The 23,016-nt window shown below is 41.6% G+C and overlaps 1 protein-coding gene across 7 annotated transcripts in view; it reads right to left on the reverse strand.

The window, feature by feature from the left end:
* The window catches only part of TJP1 (tight junction protein 1), a 253,410-nt gene that overhangs the window by 214,102 nt on the left and 16,292 nt on the right, over positions 1 to 23,016 (reverse strand). For all 7 annotated transcript variants that reach the window (XR_010933055.1, XM_067699273.1, XM_067699305.1 and 4 more), the window contains exon 2: positions 21,016 to 21,148. Coding sequence is in view for 6 of the 7 variants with exons in the window: in XM_067699273.1 (XP_067555374.1) it covers positions 21,016 to 21,148 (133 nt within the window). In the remaining variant the exon portion in view is untranslated. The remainder of the gene's footprint in view (positions 1 to 21,015; positions 21,149 to 23,016) is intronic.

Genomic DNA, 23,016 nt, shown 5'->3' on the forward strand with positions numbered 1-23,016 from the left:
AGGTTCAGTTCTGAACCACCTAAGTCCTTGGAATTGGACCCAGGAGTTGCAACAGATTCCAAGCGCCTGGCAGAAACACACACAAATGCATTGTGGAAGAAGACTAGACCTCAATTTATTTTTAATTTTTAAAATCTTTTTGGCACTCACTCAATAAAAAATAACCGGACATACAAAAAGACAACACTCTATGGAAAAAACCTCACAAGCAATAGAATACTCACACAATCACTCTGAATATTAGAGAGTGAGACACAAAGTGTAAAATAACTTTGATATTGTGTTCAACAAGATAAAAGACAAGACTGTTCAGACAGAGAGTTGGAAACTGCAAAGGAGAACCAAGAAACATATGAAAAGAGGCTCAATCTCATTAGTTATTACAGACACGCACACTAAAACCACAATGTGCTACTATCACACCCCAACTACGATGGCTAAAATTAAAAACCTGACAACACCAAGTGCTGCTAAAAATAGTGTAACGGGAACTCTCATGTAGCACTCGTGAGATTAAAAACTGTTTAAACCACTTTAGAAAACTGTGTAGTGTCATCTCATAAAACTGAACACATGCACAAGCTAATATATAGTAATTCTACATCTAGGTTATACAACCAGCAGATACACACACACATATACACCAAGGAACTTACACAAGTAAACTTCTAACAGCAAAACTTGATCACTGGAAGGAAAAAATGGATAACCCCAAATACCACAGTAGCAGGAGTTAACACGCTTATTTCAGTAAATTAATTGATCAAGTAGAGAAAATCTGAATAGCAACTAATAAGCCTAATGTAAAGAGATTAGAGAACTCATTATTTTCAACCCACAGGCATTTTTTAAAAACTGACTTTATTAGGCAATAATGCACATTTCAACAATTATCATAGAATAATTATCACACAGACCACATTATCTTACAACAATGAAATCAGAAATCTGGGGCAAAAAGGTAACCAATTTGTGCCCTTCTTCTTGGAAATTTATGGACACAGCTCCAAATAATCATAGGTCAGAGAAGAAACCATAAACGATATTAGAAAATAACTTAAAACTTTAATGACAATAAGAACTAAATATTGAAATATATAGGACTCAGCTAAATCACTACTTAGAAATCTGGTGTTTTAAGTGTATATTAGAAAAGAAGACTGAAAACCACCGAGCTAAATGTGCAACTCAAACATGAGAGGAAGAATGAGCAGAGGGTAAGAGGGTATGAGCAGAATGATGAAACTAAAAACAAACCATACCAAGAAGCAACACAATCAAAAGCTGGCTCTTTGACTAAAGAAAAATATAGAAGGTATAAAGAAGCAATATCAGGAATGAAAAAAAGGGTCACAACTACACATACAGCTGACACTAAAAAAAAAAGACAGAATACAGTAAACAACTTTTTGCAAATACAAGTGAAATTTTGAGGGAGAATGGATAGTTTTTAAGAAAAATATAACATCGAAATTAACTCAAGAAATTGAATCAGCAGTTCAATATCTACTCCTCAAAACATACTAGAAACAAACAAACAAAAATCAGCTCTCGATGATACTTCAGGCAAGTTATATCAAACATCCAAGATGCAGAAAAATCTCTACACAAACTACTCCAAAGAAGAAGAGAAGGAATCATTCCCAACTCATATAATGAAGATAGGAAAACCCAGAAACAAAACACATAAGAACAGCACCAACATCTCAGTTTCTAACAGATGTAAAAATCTTTCTAAAAATGTTAGGAAACCCAATTTTGCAAAGTCTTAAATAACAACAACAACATTTTCAAGTATAATTTATCCAAGTAACACAAAAACAGTTTCATACTAGAAATTACAATAGTAGAATTTTGTAATTCACCACATTGATATGAACATGTCAATTAAGATCCGGGGAGAAACACTGCATTATCTTAATAGGTATAGAAAAAGTACTCTTTAAAATTTAACACTCATTCATGACACAAATTCTTAGAAAACTGAGATGAGGAGTTCTCTAATCTGATGAAGGTGATCTACAAAAATATACAGGAAATGCCACCCTTAAGGACAAAGCATTAGAAGCTAAGGGGTCATTATCATGGCCCCCATCCAGCTGTGCACTGGAATGCCCGGCACAGACGGAAGACGGCATGGTGGCATGAGGGCTGGGACCAGACAAACCCGTCACAACACACAGGAAGCAGCAGAGTATACAGAGAATCACCCAGAAATCCAGACACTATTAGAATTAAAATGACAGACTGCTGATTATAACGCGAAAATATACAAGTCGATTACACATCTATACATCAGCAAAGTTAGAAAGTGAAAATAAAATTTAAGCCATTTACAATGACCAAAAACTCTGTAACAAATCTAACAAGTCATACAAGATACAACTTTATTGAAAACCATTTTAGAATAGATAGATGTGCTCTATCCAAGTATAATGAGTCCAAACTATAAGAGATTAATTCTCCCCCATTCTAATTCTATATATTCAATGTAATTCCAATCAAACTCCCATGGGTGTTTTGTGTGGAATTTGACAGATTGATTATAAAATGTGTAAGGAAGGTCGAAGGGCCAAGCATAGCCAAAGCAACTTTAAATAACTAGGGTGAGGTGGGAAGGCACCTACCAATTTTCAAGATTAGTTGGTAAGTTATAGTAATTAACACAGTGTGGTTTTAACACCCGACTAGGTAAACAGACCAATGGAAAAGGAAAGGGAGAAACAGATCCACACATACGTGGGAACTTTCTGTTTGACAGACAAGGTATTACAGATCAGTATGAAACGATGAAACATTCCATGTATAGTATCCATACTGAAAATAATAAGGCAATCTCTACCTTTCACCACACCCAAAAAGTAAATTTCAGGATTAAAGACTCAAATGTGAAAAGCAAACATTAAAACATTTTTAAAGATATAAGGAAGAACATCTTTATGGCTTGGAGAAAGAAAGGGGTTTTTAAACAAGACATTAAAAGAATAAAAATCATAAAGGAAAAGACCAATAAACATTCCTACATTAAAACTATGAACACGAAATAGAAAGGTAAACCACAGACAAGAAGATATTTGCAATGCATATTACCATTAGAGGACTAATAACTACAACATACAAGGAATTCCTACAAATCAATAATCAACCTTCTCTCCAAATAACTTAGCTATTTTTACAAGTGTGAAACGTCTCCATTTTTTTGCTTCCATTTTGAAAAATGAATATTTAGCTTCTCTGAGAGTATTCTTTTTCTCTTACTGTCATTTCCAACATAGAATTCTAAAACTGATTTGAATAGTATTAGAACCATTAAAAATATATTAAAACTAATGTATTTTAACTATTTTTATGATTATAAAATAACTCATAATTGTAGAAATTTTATAAAGGTATTAAAATATACATTTGAAATATTAAATAATTAAAATGTTAAAATTAAATGGAAAAGAAACAAATATAGAAAAACATAAAAATCATTAATAATCCTTCATGCACACACACATCCTTGTTAATATTTTGGAATTTTTTTCTAGACTTTGTTTGTATTAATATATACAGACATGTATCCATACATTACACTGTAATGTATACATTAACCTAACATGCATGACAAGTTGGGTCTGAAGTGAGGGCAGGTCATTTCAAGTGATGACACCCATCAATCAGCAGGAGATGCAAGCTGACTCAGGAGGTCTTCTTAGAGCAACAGGAGTTAAAACCACTCTTGGAGGAAGGAACTGTAACAGGAGTGAAGGCTTAACGCCGGGATAAGGACCACATTAAGATGGTGGGTTAAAGAACTCCTGGACAAACAGAAGGCAAAATCGAAGAGGTTAGGACGAGAAGCAGGATATTGTGGAAGAATTTCAAGAAGAGGATACTGCTCAAATGCCAGATCCTGCAAAGAAGTTCAGGAGAATGAGTGAAGAAAAGGCATCCAAGAGGGCCATGGTGAAAATATCAGATTACAAGGATGTGAAGAAAACAGGAGATAAAGATGTGTGTGTGGACTTCACAGTCAGCAAATCAGGCAGGAAGCGAAGGTGACAAATCAGCAGAAGTTTAACCCAATCCACTGAGAGACTGCGGATGCAGGAAGAGAAAGAAAAGGAGGACCCAGAGGCCCGAGGGCAGCGGGAGAAAAGGATTGGTGTCACCGCAGAGCTGTTCCCAAGCTGATGACAGACGGGAGGAGAGCCTCAAGCCAGGTAAACTTGGTCATTTTACCACTAAAATCTGGCATGGGACAAAAGTCTATTTGAATCAAGACACATCCCCACCAAGCTGCTGTATCGGACAGAATACTAGAAATACAAAAGAAGAAAAACAAACCCTCATGTCTTTGCTTCAAGTCACTCATGGCAGGAGAACCAAGATTTGAGAGAAACTTCATAAATACTGATGCTAAGGGGGGTTTTTAAAACTAGCTAACCACTGACACAAATGACTGACAAGCTCTTATTTCCTTAAAAGAAGGAAAGTCCTGATTTATTTAATATTATTTTTTGACAGTATCTATCCACACGACTGGAGAATGCTACACGTAATGAATGTTTCTGTGCTACCTGGTCAACTGCATAATTGCTAGTTTAAGATACAAAATTAAAAGCAAAACAATTCAAGGTGGAATAACCCAACCCATGTTTTCCTAAATATCTGTGATTGTAGCAGGAATGTGATGACTCACGGTTCTCTGTAGGTAACAGGGACGCACGGCTGGGGCTGTGACCTTCCCAGCTCCCTCCACATCCTCTACATCCCTCCTCACCTCGCCCCACCTTGAATGACACCAAGTTAAAACACTAATGAAGACACCCCCGTGCCATAAACCCAATGAACTGGAGAAACAAGAACGCTGACCTCTTTAATTACTCCTCAAAAAAAAAGATCTAAAATTTATGCATAATAAAATTTTAAAAAGAACATTTATCTTCTAAGTGTATATCTTCTAAGCTTATGACTGAAGTATCTTGAACTTCTAAAGTGGTTTTCAACTTCAAATACAAACATTTATTAGAGGCAAAAGCTAATTAGCTTTATTACAAGGAGGGTGTGAAGAGTTGATGTGATCTGAGGAAGTAAATAAAGTTTGCAAAGATTTTCATTTGACTGTGGATTTACAAAATGTTCAATAATTCTAATTTCTGGAATAGCTGTCATCTTCCTATAGGATAAGATAAATTAGTCAGCTAAGGGTGGAGGTCTCTGAGGTAATATCAAATCCATGCCACTAGAAGGAAACTCTCAGAAGTGTCTGCAGAATGATCTTCGAAATGAAGTCACAAAGTACCCACATCCTCCCACCTTCCACGCATGCTTCTTCTGTTTACCTACACATGCCCCTCGCAACACCTGTGCATCTCCTAACACTCAGCATTTAACTCTCCAGTTAGTTGATACCACTCCACAAACCATTTCTTCTCTCTTCGTTCAGAGGTTCCTTATCCTCAAATTTCTCAAATTTTGTTCAATTTTAAACTCTTTATATTTACCTTCTAAACATTTTAGTCACCTCCTCTGCTCCAATCAGAGGAGCAAGTACTCGACTCTCTAAGCCCCTATCGCTTTCAGCAATTACTGTCAGGCATTTTCTTAAAATTCTTGTGTCTCCAGTAAGGTGCTGGTGGCTTGACAAGAGTCGTCCAGAGCAGTGTCAACACGACCAGGGAAGGACAGTGGGGAATTGCCATTTCACCGCCCCTCACTCCAAATGACTTGACCAGCTCTGGGAGGACCCTGACCCCCACTCCATTCCAACTGTCCACTCCCAAAGCCACACCTGGTCTCAGTCGCCACTACTCCCCTGACAACTTCTTAAACTTCTACGCGCAAAACTCAAGCCAAAGCTCTTGAATTCTGCACCAAGGCCCCAGCCGCCCAATCCCTTCTGATTTCACGTCCTGGTCCCAGGGGCCATCATCTCCGTCATCCTCTCACCTTTAATCTCAATTCCCCCTGGTCCTTCACTGCACACTCCCTTCTGAACCGGCCAGCCCTCTTTCCACTGCGCCCCCCAGGCTTTGGAGCCCTTCTGGAGAGAATCACACAGGCTCGCCCCATGCGGTCATGGTCTCCGACCTCTGGGGTCCCTCAACCATGCCCGGCAGTCCCTACTCATGTTCCCAGTCATTTCCTCTCTCTTTGTCCCTCCGCAGAGGTGACATCATCACCTCTCTAGAAATCTTACCTACTCCTTCTCCCTCGACTGGCAATCTCAATGCCCTCTTAGAAAATGAAACTACCTCCCAGCCCCACCTTACCTCTATACACAACTATTCATTCAGTTCCTCCTCTCTGGGGGGGTGGGGTCCTTACCCTGTGCTGTGAATTCCATCCACCACTGTCCCCCACACCCCGTCCCCACAGCAGCAGCCCTCCATCTCTGTCCCTGCTCCCTCTGGTATCTCTGAAGGTTCCACCAGGCATATAAAGATGCTCAATACTCTACCATTTAAAAATAATAGCATCTATTGAAAATGACAAACTTCTATAGAGTATGTTTAGCTCTCACTAAATACAGTGGTCTGCTCACTCTTCACTGTATTATTTTATCTGTGTTGTCAGTACCTGGCTCCCCTGGTCTTTACTGTAGACACTGATGCTCATCCCTGTTGCTTTGGCTCCAGCAAGTTCCTAAGCTGCTGACCAAGCGTCCAGCCTTCCTGTGGGATCTCGAGGGCCACCCACTGGCTCTCCAAATTGAGCGTTTCTTTCTCACACCTGCAACTCTGATCACTCAACTCCCGGCTTGGTTTCAGCTTGGACTCCAGGTACCTGCTGGGACTGCAGTATGACCCTGGACTCCCACTTACTGCACTCATTTCCAACCAATGTCCAGGCAAAGGATCAGCTTTTTTCTGCTGAGGGTCCTGATTTCCTCTTAAGCCCAGGAATTATTAGGGGCCCCTTCACTCTCAATTTCACATCACTATACTGAGCTGAAAAAAACCCTGGCCTTTAAACTGCTCTACCCTGGGTTGACAGTTAGACTCTGCATTCAGGACCCTGGCTGCGCTGCTGGAGTCCAGCTACATGGCTGCTGGTCTCCTCACCCCTGGCTCCCTTGCTTGCAATTTCCTCTCATTTTCTACTGATCTCCAACCCATCTCTCATCAAATCATGGGCAAACACCCATGCCACAACAGGTAGTCATTTCACTCACTACTTATTTTAAGTTGTGGTAAGTGTTATAAACAAATTCTGAAATCTACATTACTCTTTTAGCGGTCAGCAAACAACACTATTACAGACTCTGTTATATTTCATAATCATATACATAACGTGAATGCTCTAGGATTTATGTCAGAGAAGATCATCATTTTAAGAGTACAGTATATGTGAAACTGTTCAGTCAGTCAAAAACAAAAAAGAAAAGTTTAATATCAGGTGGTCATATACTGGAAAATCAAATCTTGAACAAAGATTTAGGGATTCTTAGACTTACAAGTGTATTGGTTTCTACTGGATTATTTCTTGACTGTCTCATCTTATACCATCCAAACAAAGGAACTGATATTATGTTTTTAAAAAACTGATCCAAAATAAATCTGAGAAATCAGAAAAATTTTATGTATTGTATATTCTGAAATGAAAACGAAGAAAAAGCCAGCATGCTAAAACCCAGTGGCACTACCGTACTTCTTCATGATCACACCACAAAGCAGAATTTAATAGCTTCAAAAAGCAGTTATCAGGGACTTCCCTAGTAGTGCAGTGGTTAAGAATCTGCCTGCCAATGCAGGGGACATGGGTTCAAGCCCTGGTCCCAGAAGATCCCACATGCCACGGAGCAACTAAGCCAGTGCGCCACAACTACTGAGTCTACACTCTAGAGCTCTCAAGCCACAACTACTGAGCCTGTGTGCCACAACTATTGAAGCCCGTGCACCTAGAACCCGTGCTCTGCAACAAGAGAAGCCACCGCGTGAGAAGCCCGTGCACCGCAACGAAGAGCAGCCCTCACTCACTGCAACTAGAGAAAGCCTGCATGCAGCAACAAAGACCCAACACAGCCAAAAACATTAAATAATTAATTAATTTTTTAAAAAAGCAGTTATCAGATACCATCTGCACAGGACATACAAAGGAAATAACAAGTATACAACCTAAAAGAGACAACACTAACCCTGTCCAAGACACAAAATGACATGCAAAGTCACACTGAACAGACCATCTTCCTGAGAGTAAGTCAGGAAAGGCAATGGCATGACTCTGACACTTTCCTAAAGGATGGTCTTGATAACTCAGCAGCTTCAGTAAAGCTCTTCTTTTGCCCTCGTCAAAATGCACTTAAATATGAGAAAGTACAAGGAAAAGCATTTCTCTTCACTAGAAAGAAATCTAATTATCAGATGCTAAATCCAAGTGTTACACGAAAACAAAATTTAGATGAAATAAAATATGGCCCTGCCTCAAAGCATTAGCAAGTCTTGCCAGTCTCAATGTACCTCACTAACAATTTCAAGGCGGAAAAAATAAACATTTGAACCATTTAAAATTACACAGTCCATTAAACATTCTGCTGTGCACACAGAACACACAGTGTGCTTATTTTACTTGACATGTAAAAAGAATAACATTTATGTGGAAGCCAAAGGTTAAACAGATTTTAAAAATATGAACAGTAGTAACAATATACTGAATTATATAATATCCAAAATGTTGAAAATGAATTTTCATGCCAAATAGTAGGAAAATGCCAGTGATTATGAGTTACTGAAATAAAATGCAGTAACTCAAAGTATATAGTTAGATCAAAAGGAAAAATGTAAAATATTTAAAAAGCTAGTTCATGATTTTCATTCTAATTATAATAAATCTTTCAAAATTGAATACACAATAGAGAAACAAAGTTAATAAATGCATACAAAGATGGTTCATGTTACATTAAAATATGGAAGTGACTATCAAAACACGATTTTTAAAACAATCAAAAGCTAAAGTCATGTTTGGAGTACAGGTATATAGCTAGTTTTAAAGAATTTCAACTAAGTTACTTTTTTAAAAAAATCAACAAAAAAGCTTGACTTCTTTCTGGCAGCACAGAGTCCTTAAAGAAGGGTGGAAGCACTTTCATTTTTCATTGCAAAGAGGAAAACAGTCACTGCTGTCATTCTGCTACCAGTTATCCTCCAATCATCAAAAGGCCCTGGCATTTAAATCACCTTCAGACAAGCTCAGGTGGCTCCAAATTCTACTCCGCCCTAAGCAGCACCTTCTAAATATCAACAGCTTCCAGAAATTCAAACAACCAAAACAACTTCAAATTGGAAAGGCCTTCCACTTTCATTCCACATTAAAGTCCATCAGTCACAAATTTAAGCAGAGATGTGACTGTCGAGAAATACGAAGAATGAAGCTGTTAGGCAGCCAGGCCCCAGCGGCTGTCCCCGCCTGGGCGGCAGGTCACTTGCTGGGGAGCCCTGCCCCCAAGTGGCCACCAGCTGCCCTGCCCAGGGATGAAGGGAGAAGGCCACCCGGGCTGTCCTCCTACGAAGACACTCTCCCTTCCCAGGCTCAGGCCCGGTTTCCTGGACCGTGTGAATGCGCGCAGGTACCTGACCAGAAGGAAAACAGCCGCCGGACCTGCAGGTGCCTCACAGAGGGGACCTCGAGGGGATTCAGCCAACCTGGACTTTCAAGTTCTGAGCCTGTTTGTTCTGGGAGTCAGAGTGGGACTCCCAGAACAAACAGGCCACACCGAGATCTGGGGAGGACTGGGTCTTGTGCCCGCACCCAGATCAGGCTCTGAAGAACAAGCCCTCCTACAAGCTACGATGTCACCACTGAAGCGAAATGACTATAGTATTGCCCTCCCCCACTTGCCACAGGAAAGAACACAGTAAAGCACTGAGGACACCAAAGGCTTCCCTCCGCCTGGTGTCTTCTCTCAGGGCCGCCCCAGCTCAGGCCAAGAGCTGGCACCCCGCTGAGCATGCCTGCACCCCGTGTGCACGAGGCCCACAGCCAGCCCTCACCACTATCTGATTACCACAAAATGTTGGGCTTCTCTAAGATAGAAGACAGCATAGAGATAGAAAACTACACATTCTGAATCTTCCATTTGTCATCCTAATGCTCAGAAGTCACGGAATAACCAAATACAATGCTTTTACTTAGACTAGCAAGAACAGAATATCTGCTCCAAAGACAAATATAACTAATTTCTACATATCCTTGAAATTATAGTGTGTGTGCATACTGACACAGGTAAGTACATTATTTGTTATGTTCCCCAGAGATTATTTATTCTGTTCAGTAACAAATATGGAAATCAAACGATTCAGTTTCTTGAGTTAAAAGTAATGAAATAATATAAGATCACCTCTGAAAACCTGAAGCAGATCCATTTTAGATAAAAAACAATTATGTCCATAGACTTACTCATTCAGCACACAGGAAAATATTCTTTTTATTTCTGGAATTTCAACCTCCTTTGGCCTGCCTGCCTGTCACCCCACTGCCCTTGGCTAATGTCACCAGCCACCTCCAAAAACCCCCCACCCCGCTCACCACTGTAAGCACAGCACCTGGAGGGTGAGTTCCACTGCCATGTGCCCCCTTCACAGCCCTGGGGGAGGGGCTGTCAGAGAGGTGATGGAACTGTCAGAGCCCATGACATCAGCTCTGTAGATTTTGAAGCAGTGATGGCTCTCTTTGTTCTGTGACTGTATGAAAAATTACATTATTCCTCCTCTCAAGATAAAAAGTAAAAGAAAAGATAAACTCTAATTCTCACTCCTTAAGTGACCTTCTCTGACCGCTGGAAGGTCCAAGTCGCCTTTGCCCTCCGCCACTATCTGAGGCTGCACGTATCTGCTGGTCACTCACTCCCTTCTGGAAACTGCCCTCCTCAGCTGCTCCATCACCCACGAATGAACTCCCCTGCTCGCTCCCCTCCTGCTGCCCACCCCTGAACTGGCCATGTCCTCTGGTTCTAGCATTAGCCCTCTTAGTTCACAGAAGCATCATCATGGCGGAATCCTTCTTTGTAAGTGAAATGGTGCACATCCCCCTGCCCTCCTGCAGCGGAACAGATAAATGCGGAGCTCCAGACAGGAGGCGGGGTGGGGGCTCAAGACTGACCCTGCCCCTTGGGGTCAGAACAACCTGTGGTCCCTCCCACGGCCCTGGCAGCTCTCAGCTCATCCCCACTCCCTGCCCTGCTCCCTCAACCTGGGGACATCCTCCCCGCTCCCTCCCCCACAAAGTCAGATGCATCCTTCAGGTCCAGTGAAAGAGTCACCTTCTTCGTGACTCTCTTCTGCACCAGGGGGGCGATGAGCACCCGTATTCCCCAGGGGTACCCTGCACTGCCTCTACTACTGTCCATGGTGTGGTGTGTTTACATTTCTGCCTTCTCTATTAAACTGAGACCATTTTAGAGGCAGGTGAGACGGTGGTGGTGGTGGTGGTGTGTGTGCATGAGAGAGAAAGATGTGGGGAAGAAGGGTCCCAGGTGAACCGAACATGAGGCTCAGGCGTGTTCTGCTGTGGGCTGGTGTCCCGCATGAAGAGAAGTGAGGCCGTGGGGCGGGCAGTGACTGGGAGCTGGAGGGGAAAGCAGCCGCTGGTCTCCAGCCCAGACAACAAAAGGAATCGAAGCCCTAGAGAAAGAGATGGTCAGGCAAAATCCAGGGCAGCTTTCCCAAGAGACTATGAGATACAAATTAAGGCAGAAAACTAAAGGCTTCTCGTTCTCTTCTTGGTAATCCTATTTTCAATATTCTTTTCCTTAAGACCTAAATTCTAAAAGTCCTGTGTTTTCTACTCAGTTCTGATGAATAAAATCCTGCCTAAAATCAGAGCCAACAAAGTTCCCAACTAGCAGTTGTTAGTGAAAAGAAACTTTAAAGAGATAAGCGATGTGAGCATAGGTCCAAGATGGAGACAAAATTCTGAGCTTCTGAAACAATACAAAAGACGGAGGCTGACAGTGTTCACAAGAAGAGTACTTGTAGCCGTTGTGTTTATCAACCATTTAAAAAAACAAATGTCCTTGTAAGGCTGTCTGTAAAAGTCCCTTAAAGATATCTGGACATTCACAGTTTAATGAAGAAGTAACCACTATGGGCAAAGCAGCTCCTACTAATTGGTTGTCAATGGGCAAACTGCATTCCAACTGGTCTCTGGATGCCTTAAAGTGACATAAATAGCCCGATTTTTTTGTTCTCCCTACCTGACTCTGCTCACTCTGGAAAACTGATGAGGGTGGTAATTCTGGCGGATCCCTGTACCCTCCAGCCATGCCTCTCCCCACAGAGGGTTGGGACTGGGCCACTCCGGTGTCCAGTGATGAGGCCAGACCTCAGTGAGCTGGGACTAGTGAGGACAGCCCCTTAGCTACTGCTCGGAGCACATAACCTGAGTCTGGTCATGGGGAAACACAGAACAGCCCCAGGTTGAGGATTCTTTAAAACTGCCAAGGAGGAGATATGACACCTAGAAGCAATGCATGTTCCTGGACGGGATCCTGCACCAGAAGGGAAACAAGACACTGCTGGGACAGCAGTGCAGTTCGGATGGGATGTGTGGACTGGACAGAACTGCTGTGCCAACGTTGACTTCCTGCCTTGGTTACACGGGTTATTATCATGATTAAGTAGAAACTGCCCTTGTTTGGGGGAACTAAACCCAAAAAAGTTTAGGGGCTGTGGGACACCATATCTACAGCTTGCTCTCAAGAGTTCAGCAAAAGACTAATAACAAAGGGTGTATTCACACACGCACATACACATCTCTACACAGAGAGAGTGGGCAGTGGAGCAAACGCTATGAAATGTTAGCAGTTGGGAAATTTGGGAGAGTGGGGTTATGGCAGTTCTCTGTACTGTTCTTACAATTTTTCTTTAAGTTTAAAAATATTTCAAAATGACATTTTAAAATTCCCCCTATTGTTCATTCTAGTACTTTTTATCTTCTCCTTTCCTTATATCTGACAAAGCCCACCAGCCAAAGACCCCCAGACATGCCTGTAGTCAAACAGAGTGAGGTCGTGAACTTGCTGCAGCCAACAAGGAAGCTGTCCACACAGAACCGTAAGTATGTTTTGCAAATTGTGGTTTCCATTGCCATTCACAGTGCCTCCTCCCGGTCTACCTGCCAGGGAGGGCATTGATTCACCTAATAAAATCTCTTCGTTCATTCAACAAATATTTATCCTGAGCTCCTCTAAGTCCTTAACACGTTAGGCATTAGGAAGCTATGTAGTTTAATGACACATGATCCGTCTTTGAAACTGGTGAGGCAATGTATAGACATAAATGATGATATAAGAGATCCTTGTAAGGCTGTACTGAAAAAACAAAGACTTGATGGAATGAAGGAAAACCTGAGGAACAATTTGTTCTGGATAGATAAGTTTTCATAGAATTAGCTGAAAGTACCACTTCAGGCACAAAATCTTTTTGTATTTTAACCATCAGGTTATATATATCTTTCTAAGATGTATTATAAACTTTCCTGCCTTAAACCAAACATAATTTGATATGTTAAGCAAATTTTAGTTGTGCAAATCTCAATCATGCAACATAAAATATTAATGGTCCCATTTCATACACAAATCTGAAATTATGCAAATGCCCCAAATTAAGAGTGACCAGTCAGAATTGCATAACTTCAAACCAGCAGGCTGAGTGACCTATAGCCTATGAACTCTAACCAGACCACTTTATCTGGAAAACAGAAATAAGCCACCATATTTTGTGAGTCCTCTGGGAAAATGGGTCTTACAATTGTATGAATTTTGAATATGTAGAGGCCTCAGAAGCATACATCTTTTACTGGGGCACCCCACTGACGCTGGGGCAACATACATCTTCCATAAAATGCCATATCAATTGTAATTTAACCCATTTATGATTTGGCTTTTACTGGGGCATTAACTTTCTGGTCTGTACAGTGGCGAGTTCCAGACCTGCTAGGGTATGTAAGTGGACTTTTCTAGTTACTGATGAAATGTCCATTTCCTTCTTCTTCCTCACCAGCAGAACCCCATTTTTATCCCCTGCAGCCCTGTGCTACCAAAATTTCCATTTTTCAACCTCCCTTAGAACTGGAGATGACAACATGACACAGTTCTTGCCAAAGAGATGTAGGAAGATGTCCCTAAGCGGGCACAATCTCCTCTGAAATAACCGGACAAAGCTTCCCTAGGACAAAGTCTGTGCCTTTACTCTGCCGCCTTCTCCTCGCTGGAGACCCAAAATATGAGGGCAGACCCACAGCAGACACGTAGAGACCACAGAAGACCAGCATGAGGACCCAGGCCTGCAAACTGAGGGCAGCCTGGAAAAGAGAAAACTAGGTCTCATCACAGAGCTGCTGTACCAACGACTGTCTACCCTGAGACTCCCACTGAGAAAAAATTCCTGGCAGTTGATTTTAAATGACTATAATTCAATCAGCCAACTCTTACATTCATATAGCTGTTATTTATGGATTTGGGGGGGTTGGGGCACTTTTTTGGTCAAAGAACCCAGCTAAGCAAATCAATACACGTGATCCACCAGGCCAGATCCTGGTCCAGGAAAAGGCCCAGCGAGAGAAATGGGAAGGAGCAAAGGGGGCTTCAGGGAAGGCTTTCCATGCTTGTAAGAGAGAGACTCCCCTTCCTTCCTGACTTTATCCATGTGGATGTGAGGCCCAGAACTGCCACACTCACCACGTGACAAGTCTACTGATGAGGTCTATGCAGAGAGGAGAGTAGACCTAAGATTCCCAGGAAAATGGAACTGGACCCATGGGATTAAATCAGGCATGAAGATCACCCTAGTAGACTTCTAGACCTCTAGGAATGTGACCTGATAAACATCCTTAATATTCAGGTCACTCTGAGTCAGGGTTTTGTAACATGCAATCAGGAACATTCTCACTACCTCAAAATGTGAAGGACCTGGCCACTGTGAGAACAGAAGCTGCCACAATCATCTCCTCCACCTCTACCTGCATCACCACCACCACCTCCACCATCATCACCTAAACCAGCATCACCTCCATCACCATTACCATCACCACCTCTATCACCACCACCATCACCACCACCCTCTCCATCACCACCACCATCACCACCCCAGCTACCATCTCCATCACCACCTCCATCACCACCGTCATCGCCATCACCTTCACCACCACCACTGCCATCACCACCATCACCACCTCTACCACAACCACCTCCATTAACACCACCAGCACCACCACCACTGCCTCTACCACCACCTCCACTCTCACCAATACTACTCCACCGTCATCATCACCATCACCACCACCACCTTCACCTCCACCTCCAACACCACCAATACCACTACCTCTACCTCCTCCACCCCCACCACCAACATTACCTAAATCCCCTCCACGATGATCTCTACCTCCATCACCCCACCACCACCTCCACCTCCACCAGTTACCTCCACTACCTCCATCAGTACCACCACATCTACTCTGGCTATTCAAAAAAATGTCCCCCTTACTTCTTCATGCTCAGGCATGTTCACCATAAGAGAAGTCAATACATGAAGTTGCTTCCTTTTCCTGTGTGTCAAGTGAGTGACATGATTTTACATGTCCTCTTGCTTCTCAGCCCCACCACTTTAACATTTAATGGTCGCTCAGCTTTCTTCTACTCAGCTACCAAAGTTATTGGAGCAGTAAGTCAACCAACAATAAATCAGCAAATACTTAATGAGCATAGACCTGACATGCTTAGCACTGGGAAATACAAAAGACATGCTCCCTGCCTTTGAGGAGCTGAAACACATCATCAATGGAGAACAGAACACACACTAAGAGGCGAAGGTGCAGTGAGGAGATGTGTAGGTGGCCTGGGGTCAGCACCCACAATGACACGGAGATACCTAAAGTGAATTGAAAGATGCCAAGTCACTAGAGCTCAGGGTGAGAAGAGCAGAGGGCACCCACGATGCTCACTGCTGTTTCTTCTAAGCTCTCCTCCGGTGAGGCGGGTGGTGGTGATCAGAGAAGAGCAATGAGCAGGGAGTGGCTGGCCCTTCCCACCAAACCAGGAAGCAGGGTAAGCTGGTGTTCAGTGTCCTTCACGTCTTCTCCCTCTACTGACTCAGCACCTTCAGTGCCAGCTCCTTACTCATCAGTCAGGCACCAAGAAAGCACACTTGACATATGGTCAAAGTCAAAGGGATATTTAGTTTTAAAACAGGCCTCTGGGGTCTCAGCATCCCACACATCTCATAGTAGGAGGTCTTGGGTAGAGAAAGAATGAGAAAATTTCCATCACTAATATCCCGACAGGGTTGCATAGATCCTCCAGTAGCCTACACAGATGCCTCTTTACGAGGAGAAAAAAGTTTCTTTTCAAATGTGAAAAACTGCTGATCATTAAAAAACCACAGAACTATTATTCAGGCAGCAGTGAAATGTGGCATATTAGCCCCAAAAGGTAACACTCCAAATAATATCTTCACATATTTTCCCTCCCATGACAAAAACTCCTGGAAGGGGTTTGAAAAATGTATCATTTTGCCTAATGGTTCTCAGTGATGACTGAATCCTTTTTACTCAAGGCTAAAGGAACAGAGACATAAATTATTAATTAGTTCATTGTTCCTATTTATTGTATATAGAACTTCTTTGTAGTATTTCTGTTGGCAGAAAGAGAAAACTGACAATCTAGGTTTACACCCACAAAGCAAGAAATAAATTACTTAAGTTCACGTTAAGGACAGCATTCCCAAACTGAAGGAATCCCACTCAACTGGCTCCATCCTCCTATTTTAGGTAGGAGGTATAATCAAGAGAAGCTGTAAAATTTCAAGCGATCTGCTGAATTTTTAAATAACCACTTAAAATTCTTTGATAACACATTTAGAATCTGAGAGAGAGGAAGGGAGAGAAGTGAAAATGCAACCTGATGACTCTAAACCTGATGGCAATGACACCACAGTGATATGGAAGAGCTAAGAACGGAAACATCATTAGCTAAATCTAAAGACAAACGGTTGCTTTTCTTCTTCATACTGATTATCAATACATCCCTCCTTCACCCGAAGGAAGAAACAGAACTTGTCACATGGTTTATATAGCATTTTACTCATTAAAGTGTTGAAGAAAGGCTCAGGTTTTCTAGGCAAAACACATCATCATAACAGACTTGTCCATTCCAGGCCTCGCCTAAGAAAACTGTACCAAGTATCCCTGGGACACTGTCTCAAGGACCTAGGGAGAGTGGATGGATTCCAGGCCCCCTCAGTAAACTAGGTTGTCAATCAATTACGCTGCAGTGTTTACAGAATGAACTAGAAAGCCCATCCCATTTAATCCCCACAGAGAAAGCTGAAACAATCAACTCTCCCCAGGGGTGAAATGGCATCGATCTGATGCTGGGACCAAAGCCAACAGTCTCAGCTGGAACCTGAGGCTTATCGGCCAGAAACTGGGACCTTGAAACCACGGCAAGTGGACCTCCTGCTCCACTTGCTAAGTTCTTCCAAAAGCAATGAAAATTGCATTTTTTCTCAGGCAAAGTTAAAAGCAAAATGTAAAAATATAAATGTTACTCTGTTGGTCATGCAAATTTGATATATATGTACATGACAGGAGACCATGAACTAAGTTTCAGTCTTTCTATTTTAAGGTTTTCTGTTTACTTTGGTGGTTAAAGGAAGCCATACATTTAATAAGAATTTTTACAATTTAAAAAAGTGTATAATATGACAAAATTTTCAGTCTTTTTGCACTAGAAGAACATTTATGAAGAGATACATACAATGGCTAAGCTATTTCCTGAAGAGAATAAGGGTTATGTATTCCTATACAATTAGAAGTCATTACAGACCCTTTCCCAAAGATCTTTTTCCCTTTAAACTTTGTGGCAAAGATTTTAAAATTTGGTTCTCCACGATTATATGGCATAGTCAACTGCATTAGAGAAACAAATCTGAACACTTTTTACCTCCCATGAAACCCTTTTCTAAACCACACTTTTAAAAAGCGGAGTACTCCCTTTTTTAAAAAAAAGAAGATAAAATTTTAGAAGTGGAGGGAAAGGGATTCCCGGTGGCTCAGTGGTTAGGAACCCACCTGCCAATGCAGGGGACACGGGTTCGAGCCCTGGACCAGGAAGATCCCACATGCTGCAAAACAACTAAGCCCGTGCACCACAACTGCTGAGCCTGCACTGTGGAGTCAGTGAGCCACAACTACTGAGACAACGTTCCACAACTACTGAAGCCCACGCACCTAGAGCCTGTGTTCCGCAACCAGAGAAGCCACCACAATGAGAAGCCCGCGTACCGTAATGAAGAGTAGCCCCGGCTCGCCGCAACTAGAGAAAGCCCGTGCGCGGTAACGAAGACCCAATACAGCCAAAAATAAAAACAAATAAATAAATTTTTAAAAAAAGGTAGAGGGAAAAAGTCCTTTTTCAGCCCCATACCAAAGATACTCCATGTCCCTATACATTCTGAATATTATAGTATTATCTGACCATAGCTTATGGTAGAAAGTGGGAATAGCCAAGCTGGGAGAGTCTTCTTTCTACTATTTTATTTTTCAGAAAATCAGTTTATTGCTTTGCTAAAAACGGAACATGTTCATTGTAAAAATTTCTGACAATCTAAAAATGTTCAAAGAACAAAACACTAAATTGCTGCCCCACCAACCATGACTATAAGAACCTGAGACAGAAAATGAACTCAAATTGCAAAAAACCCAAATTGATTGCAGTAATTACATTTTGTTAATACATTCCCATTACTGACAAGTAGATGAACTATCAGTACATGGCCTTTCAATGCACTCTGCAGAAAGTAGAACACCAAAGTCACACACAGCACAGCTCATGCAGCCAAGCACACCCCACACCAGAACCCACAGCTCTTCCCAGGAATCCACTTTCCCTACCTCAGCTTTACCTCTCTTTGAACCTCAATGTCAAAACCTCTTCCCTCCAGAGATGCTTAAACATTTCACTTTTGACATAAAGTCAAACAGGAAAGATCATCAAAAAGAAATAAATTAATTCTGCACCTGGCTAGTGTTATTTTTTTCCTTGCTTGTACTGTACACTAACTTCAGCCAAATCAACTCTTTCATGGAATGAGACAGGAAATTTACTATCAATAATTTTTAGATATGTTCATCACAATAAAAAGATAACTCTATTCACCAACTTTTCCTCACAGCTGATATAATCTATTTCTGAGAAACTGAAGGCAACCTTACGTGAAGTTAAGCTCTTCTTCTGTCATATTCTAGAAAAATTTTAATATCTTCCCCCTCCACAATAATTCTATTTAAGCAAGTAAACATATTTTATGACAGGCAAATTAATTAGTTATCTGATTATGCTTCAGTAATGATAATATTTAACATCATATAAAATAACGTGATAAAATTTCAACTCCCATTTTTATGTTCTAACAAATAATTCAAATTTGTTTCTCAATTAATTCAGTGTTTCACTTTTGAAAAGCAATTTGCTTTATTTCAAGCCAGACTTATACTTTATTCTGTCACTTTGTCTACTTAGCATGAATTTACTGTCTTTTAACCCCTTTTTTCAGTTATTGCTTAAATGTCTTCTGATAGGTCACGTTTCACCTTCTTGTCTTATATGGTCAAGCATAGTTTTAAGTAAAATAATTGGGTAAAATTATTTTAATAAAAATAATTACTAAAATTTTTGAAAACTAAAAATATAGAGTATTCACAATTACTGAACTTTTGTTTTCATCAATTATAGGCAAAAGATGCAGTAGGGCTTCCCTGGTGGCGCAGTGGTTTAGAGTCCGCCTGCCGATGCAGGGGACACGGGTTCGTGCCCCGGTCCGGGAAGATCCCACATGCCGCGGAGCGGCTGGGCCCGTGAGCCATGGCCGCTGAGCCTGCGCGTTCGGAGCCTGTGCTCCACAACGGGAGAGGCCACAGCAGTGAGAGGCCCGCATACCGCAAAAAAAAAAAAAAAAAAAAAGATGCATTGGTCATATCCTCAAAAAAGATAGGCTTTACTTTCACACTGTTACCACCTTTTGAAACAATAATGGTCAATGGTACTTTTATAATTCTGAATTCTTCAGCGCTCAAGGGAGAAATGAACACATCTAGTCTAAGCATCCCGAACATCCATTAATTTGCCAATGAATGCTACAACACATAAATGTGAATAAGACCTTCTTATAGCTAGGGAAATTCTAGTGTTTCCTTTATGGCATTGCAGTAGCTCTTCCAGGACAACACAATTAATAGGAAAGGACAGTGGGGCCTGAAAGGGCCAGTGTTCCTCTAAAAACATGCATGAATTTACCATATACCCAAGTGAAAACCTGTCACTAGGCCTGGGGAAAAAAAGGTCACTAATGTTAATCACTTAGAATGAGAAGAAAACCCCATCATTAACTGAACTGGATCTGTCCTAATAATAAGAGAGCACCTCTATTTTCTGGAACTACAAGGAAGTTGGGTGTTTGGGGTTCATCAAATACTTAGGTCTGTACTTACATTGATATGTGGATTTGTAATTTTCCGAGAAATTTACATTATCCACTAAACTTAATTCAATTTTATTTTTTATTATTATTTTTTTTTACAGTACGCGGGCCTCTCACTGTTGTGGCCCCTCCCGTTGAGGAGCACAGGCTCCGGATGCGCAGGCTCAGCGGCCATGGCTCACGGGCCCAGCCGCTCCGCGGCATGTGGGATCTTCCCGGACCGGGGCACGAACCCGTGTCCCCTGCATCGGCAGGCAGACTCTCAACCACTGTGCCACCAGGGAAGCCCCTTAATTCAATTTTTGTTGTAGAGTTCAGGAAACATTTGTTTATTTTGGTCTTTGAACCAGAATCATCATTATGAACCGCTTATCATAAATGTATCTATAGATATCGGTTAAGAAAGTTATGCTGGTCGGTAACCTGTTGGATAAACCAGTTTTTACCGAAAAATGCTTACCACAAAATAAGTCTGTTGCATTTTTATGAAAATATTTAAAAATCAAATTTTTCATATTCTTTGAAAAGGAAGAAAAGCGTTAAACAATCCACTTACAGTGAGTTCACAGAAATCGATGCTATCAAGGCTTTTGCTTCTGTGTAGTCTCCCTTTAATTCGTCTTAGAGAAGGTTTTCCTTGGCTGACACTAGAAGTAGCACCATTAGGATTTTCAGAGGATGGTGTTACCCTGCAAGAAGAGGAAAATTCTTAAGAAGACAGGTTTATAGGTGAATACTTTTCTCAAGTATGAGGGAAGCATTTACTTGAGAATAGCTTTGGAGATGTCATACTCCTTTTTCAACCAAAAAGCTAAGAATCACAGTGGAGCTACATTCTACCAGATACCTCTCTAAATATTTCTTAGCAGCTTGCTAGTTTAGAAATCTTTCGTGACAGTTCAAATATTCCAACATTAAGATTCACTAAAAGTCAACTCTGTAACCATCAGAAAAGCAACCAAGACCAGACTGAAGTTTCCTAGGTAACTGAGAGGCACTGCTTCCCTCTGGGTGGTTATTTATCTAGTGCTCAGCCTGGTGCCTGGCACACCAGTGCACAGCAGCCATCACTGTCCCCAACCACAGAAACTGTTCAGGAGGATTCTGTTAAGCATGAAAACAGCCTTTAAAAATTTAAGCATGAGACGTAGCATGGACTTGAGGACACGGGGAAGCAGGGAAGGGTAAGCTGGGACGAAGTGAGAGAGTAGCACTGACATATATACACTACCAAATATAAAACAGATAGCTAGTGGGAAGCAGCTGCGTAGCACAGGGAGATCAGCTCAGTGTTTTGTGACCACCTAGAGGGGTGGGATAGAGATGGGTGGGATAGAGAGGGTGGGAGGGAGATGCAAGAGGGAGGGAATATGGGGATGTATGTATACATATAGCCGATTCACTTTGTTATACAGCAGAAACTAACACAACATTGTAAAGCAATTATACTCCAATAAAGATGTTAAAAAAAAATTTAAGCATGACAGTCGACACTTAATTCAGTATACTATGGAACCAAGAAAATTCAGATAAGAAACAGCACACAAACTAAGCCATCTACAGAACGCACCCTGGGCAACGTGTTCACACATACACACACACACTCCAGACTGCCATGTGTCCTCCCATTTCTGTGCCACTGCTGGTGGCAGCCTTGGAACAAGGTGCCTTGGGAACCTGGGAGGACACTGCTCAGTGGATTATGGTTTTAGAGATAAAAAGATTATAAAGTAATGAGGCTGATTTGTAAGTGTGGTTGTGTGGTTTGTGAAAAACATAATCCTTATTTTATGATCAGATCTCCTATTTGTAATACATTCCATGTTCATATATTTATTAACCTTCATGACCTATTTAATCTTTGGTATTTAAAATGTTGTCTGAGGGACTTCCCTGGTGGTGCAGTGGTTAAGAATCCACCTGCCAATGCAGGGGACACTAGTTCTATCTCTGCTCCTGGAAGATCCCACATGCCGCAGAACAACAAAGCCCATGCACCACAACTACTGAGCCTGTGCTCTAGAGCCCGCAAGCTACAACTACTGAGCCCACGAGCCATAACTACTGAGCCCGCATGCCACAACTACTGAAGCCCACACATCTAGAGCCGGTGCTATGCAACAAGAGAGGCCACTGCAGTGAGAAGCACGCACACCGCAACGAAGAGTGGCCCCCGCTCACTGCAATGAGAGAAGGCCTGCACACAGCAACGAAGACCCAACACAACCAAAAATAAATGAATAAAATAAATACATTTAAAAATAAAATAAAATGTCTCTTGTTGCTTGAAAAGGACACAAAGGATGGACTACTAGCAAAATTAATTTGACAACAAAAATAAGGTAGAAGTAAATACCATAAAATAGACTAGTTTAGGTACATCTACAGCTTAAAAGTACTCCATCCATATAGTCAGAATATTTGAAGAGTACAGAAAGATACAGAAACAACAAGTAAAAGCCTCCCCCCTCCCCCTCATCCCAAATCCCCATCCCTCTTCCTAAGGACAATCATTGACAACAGTTCTTTGTATAACCTTGCAGACAAATGCTCATGT

The sequence above is a fragment of the Pseudorca crassidens genome, chromosome 1, assembly GCF_039906515.1.
Source record: "Pseudorca crassidens isolate mPseCra1 chromosome 1, mPseCra1.hap1, whole genome shotgun sequence".
NCBI classification, from domain to species: domain Eukaryota; kingdom Metazoa; phylum Chordata; class Mammalia; order Artiodactyla; family Delphinidae; genus Pseudorca; species Pseudorca crassidens.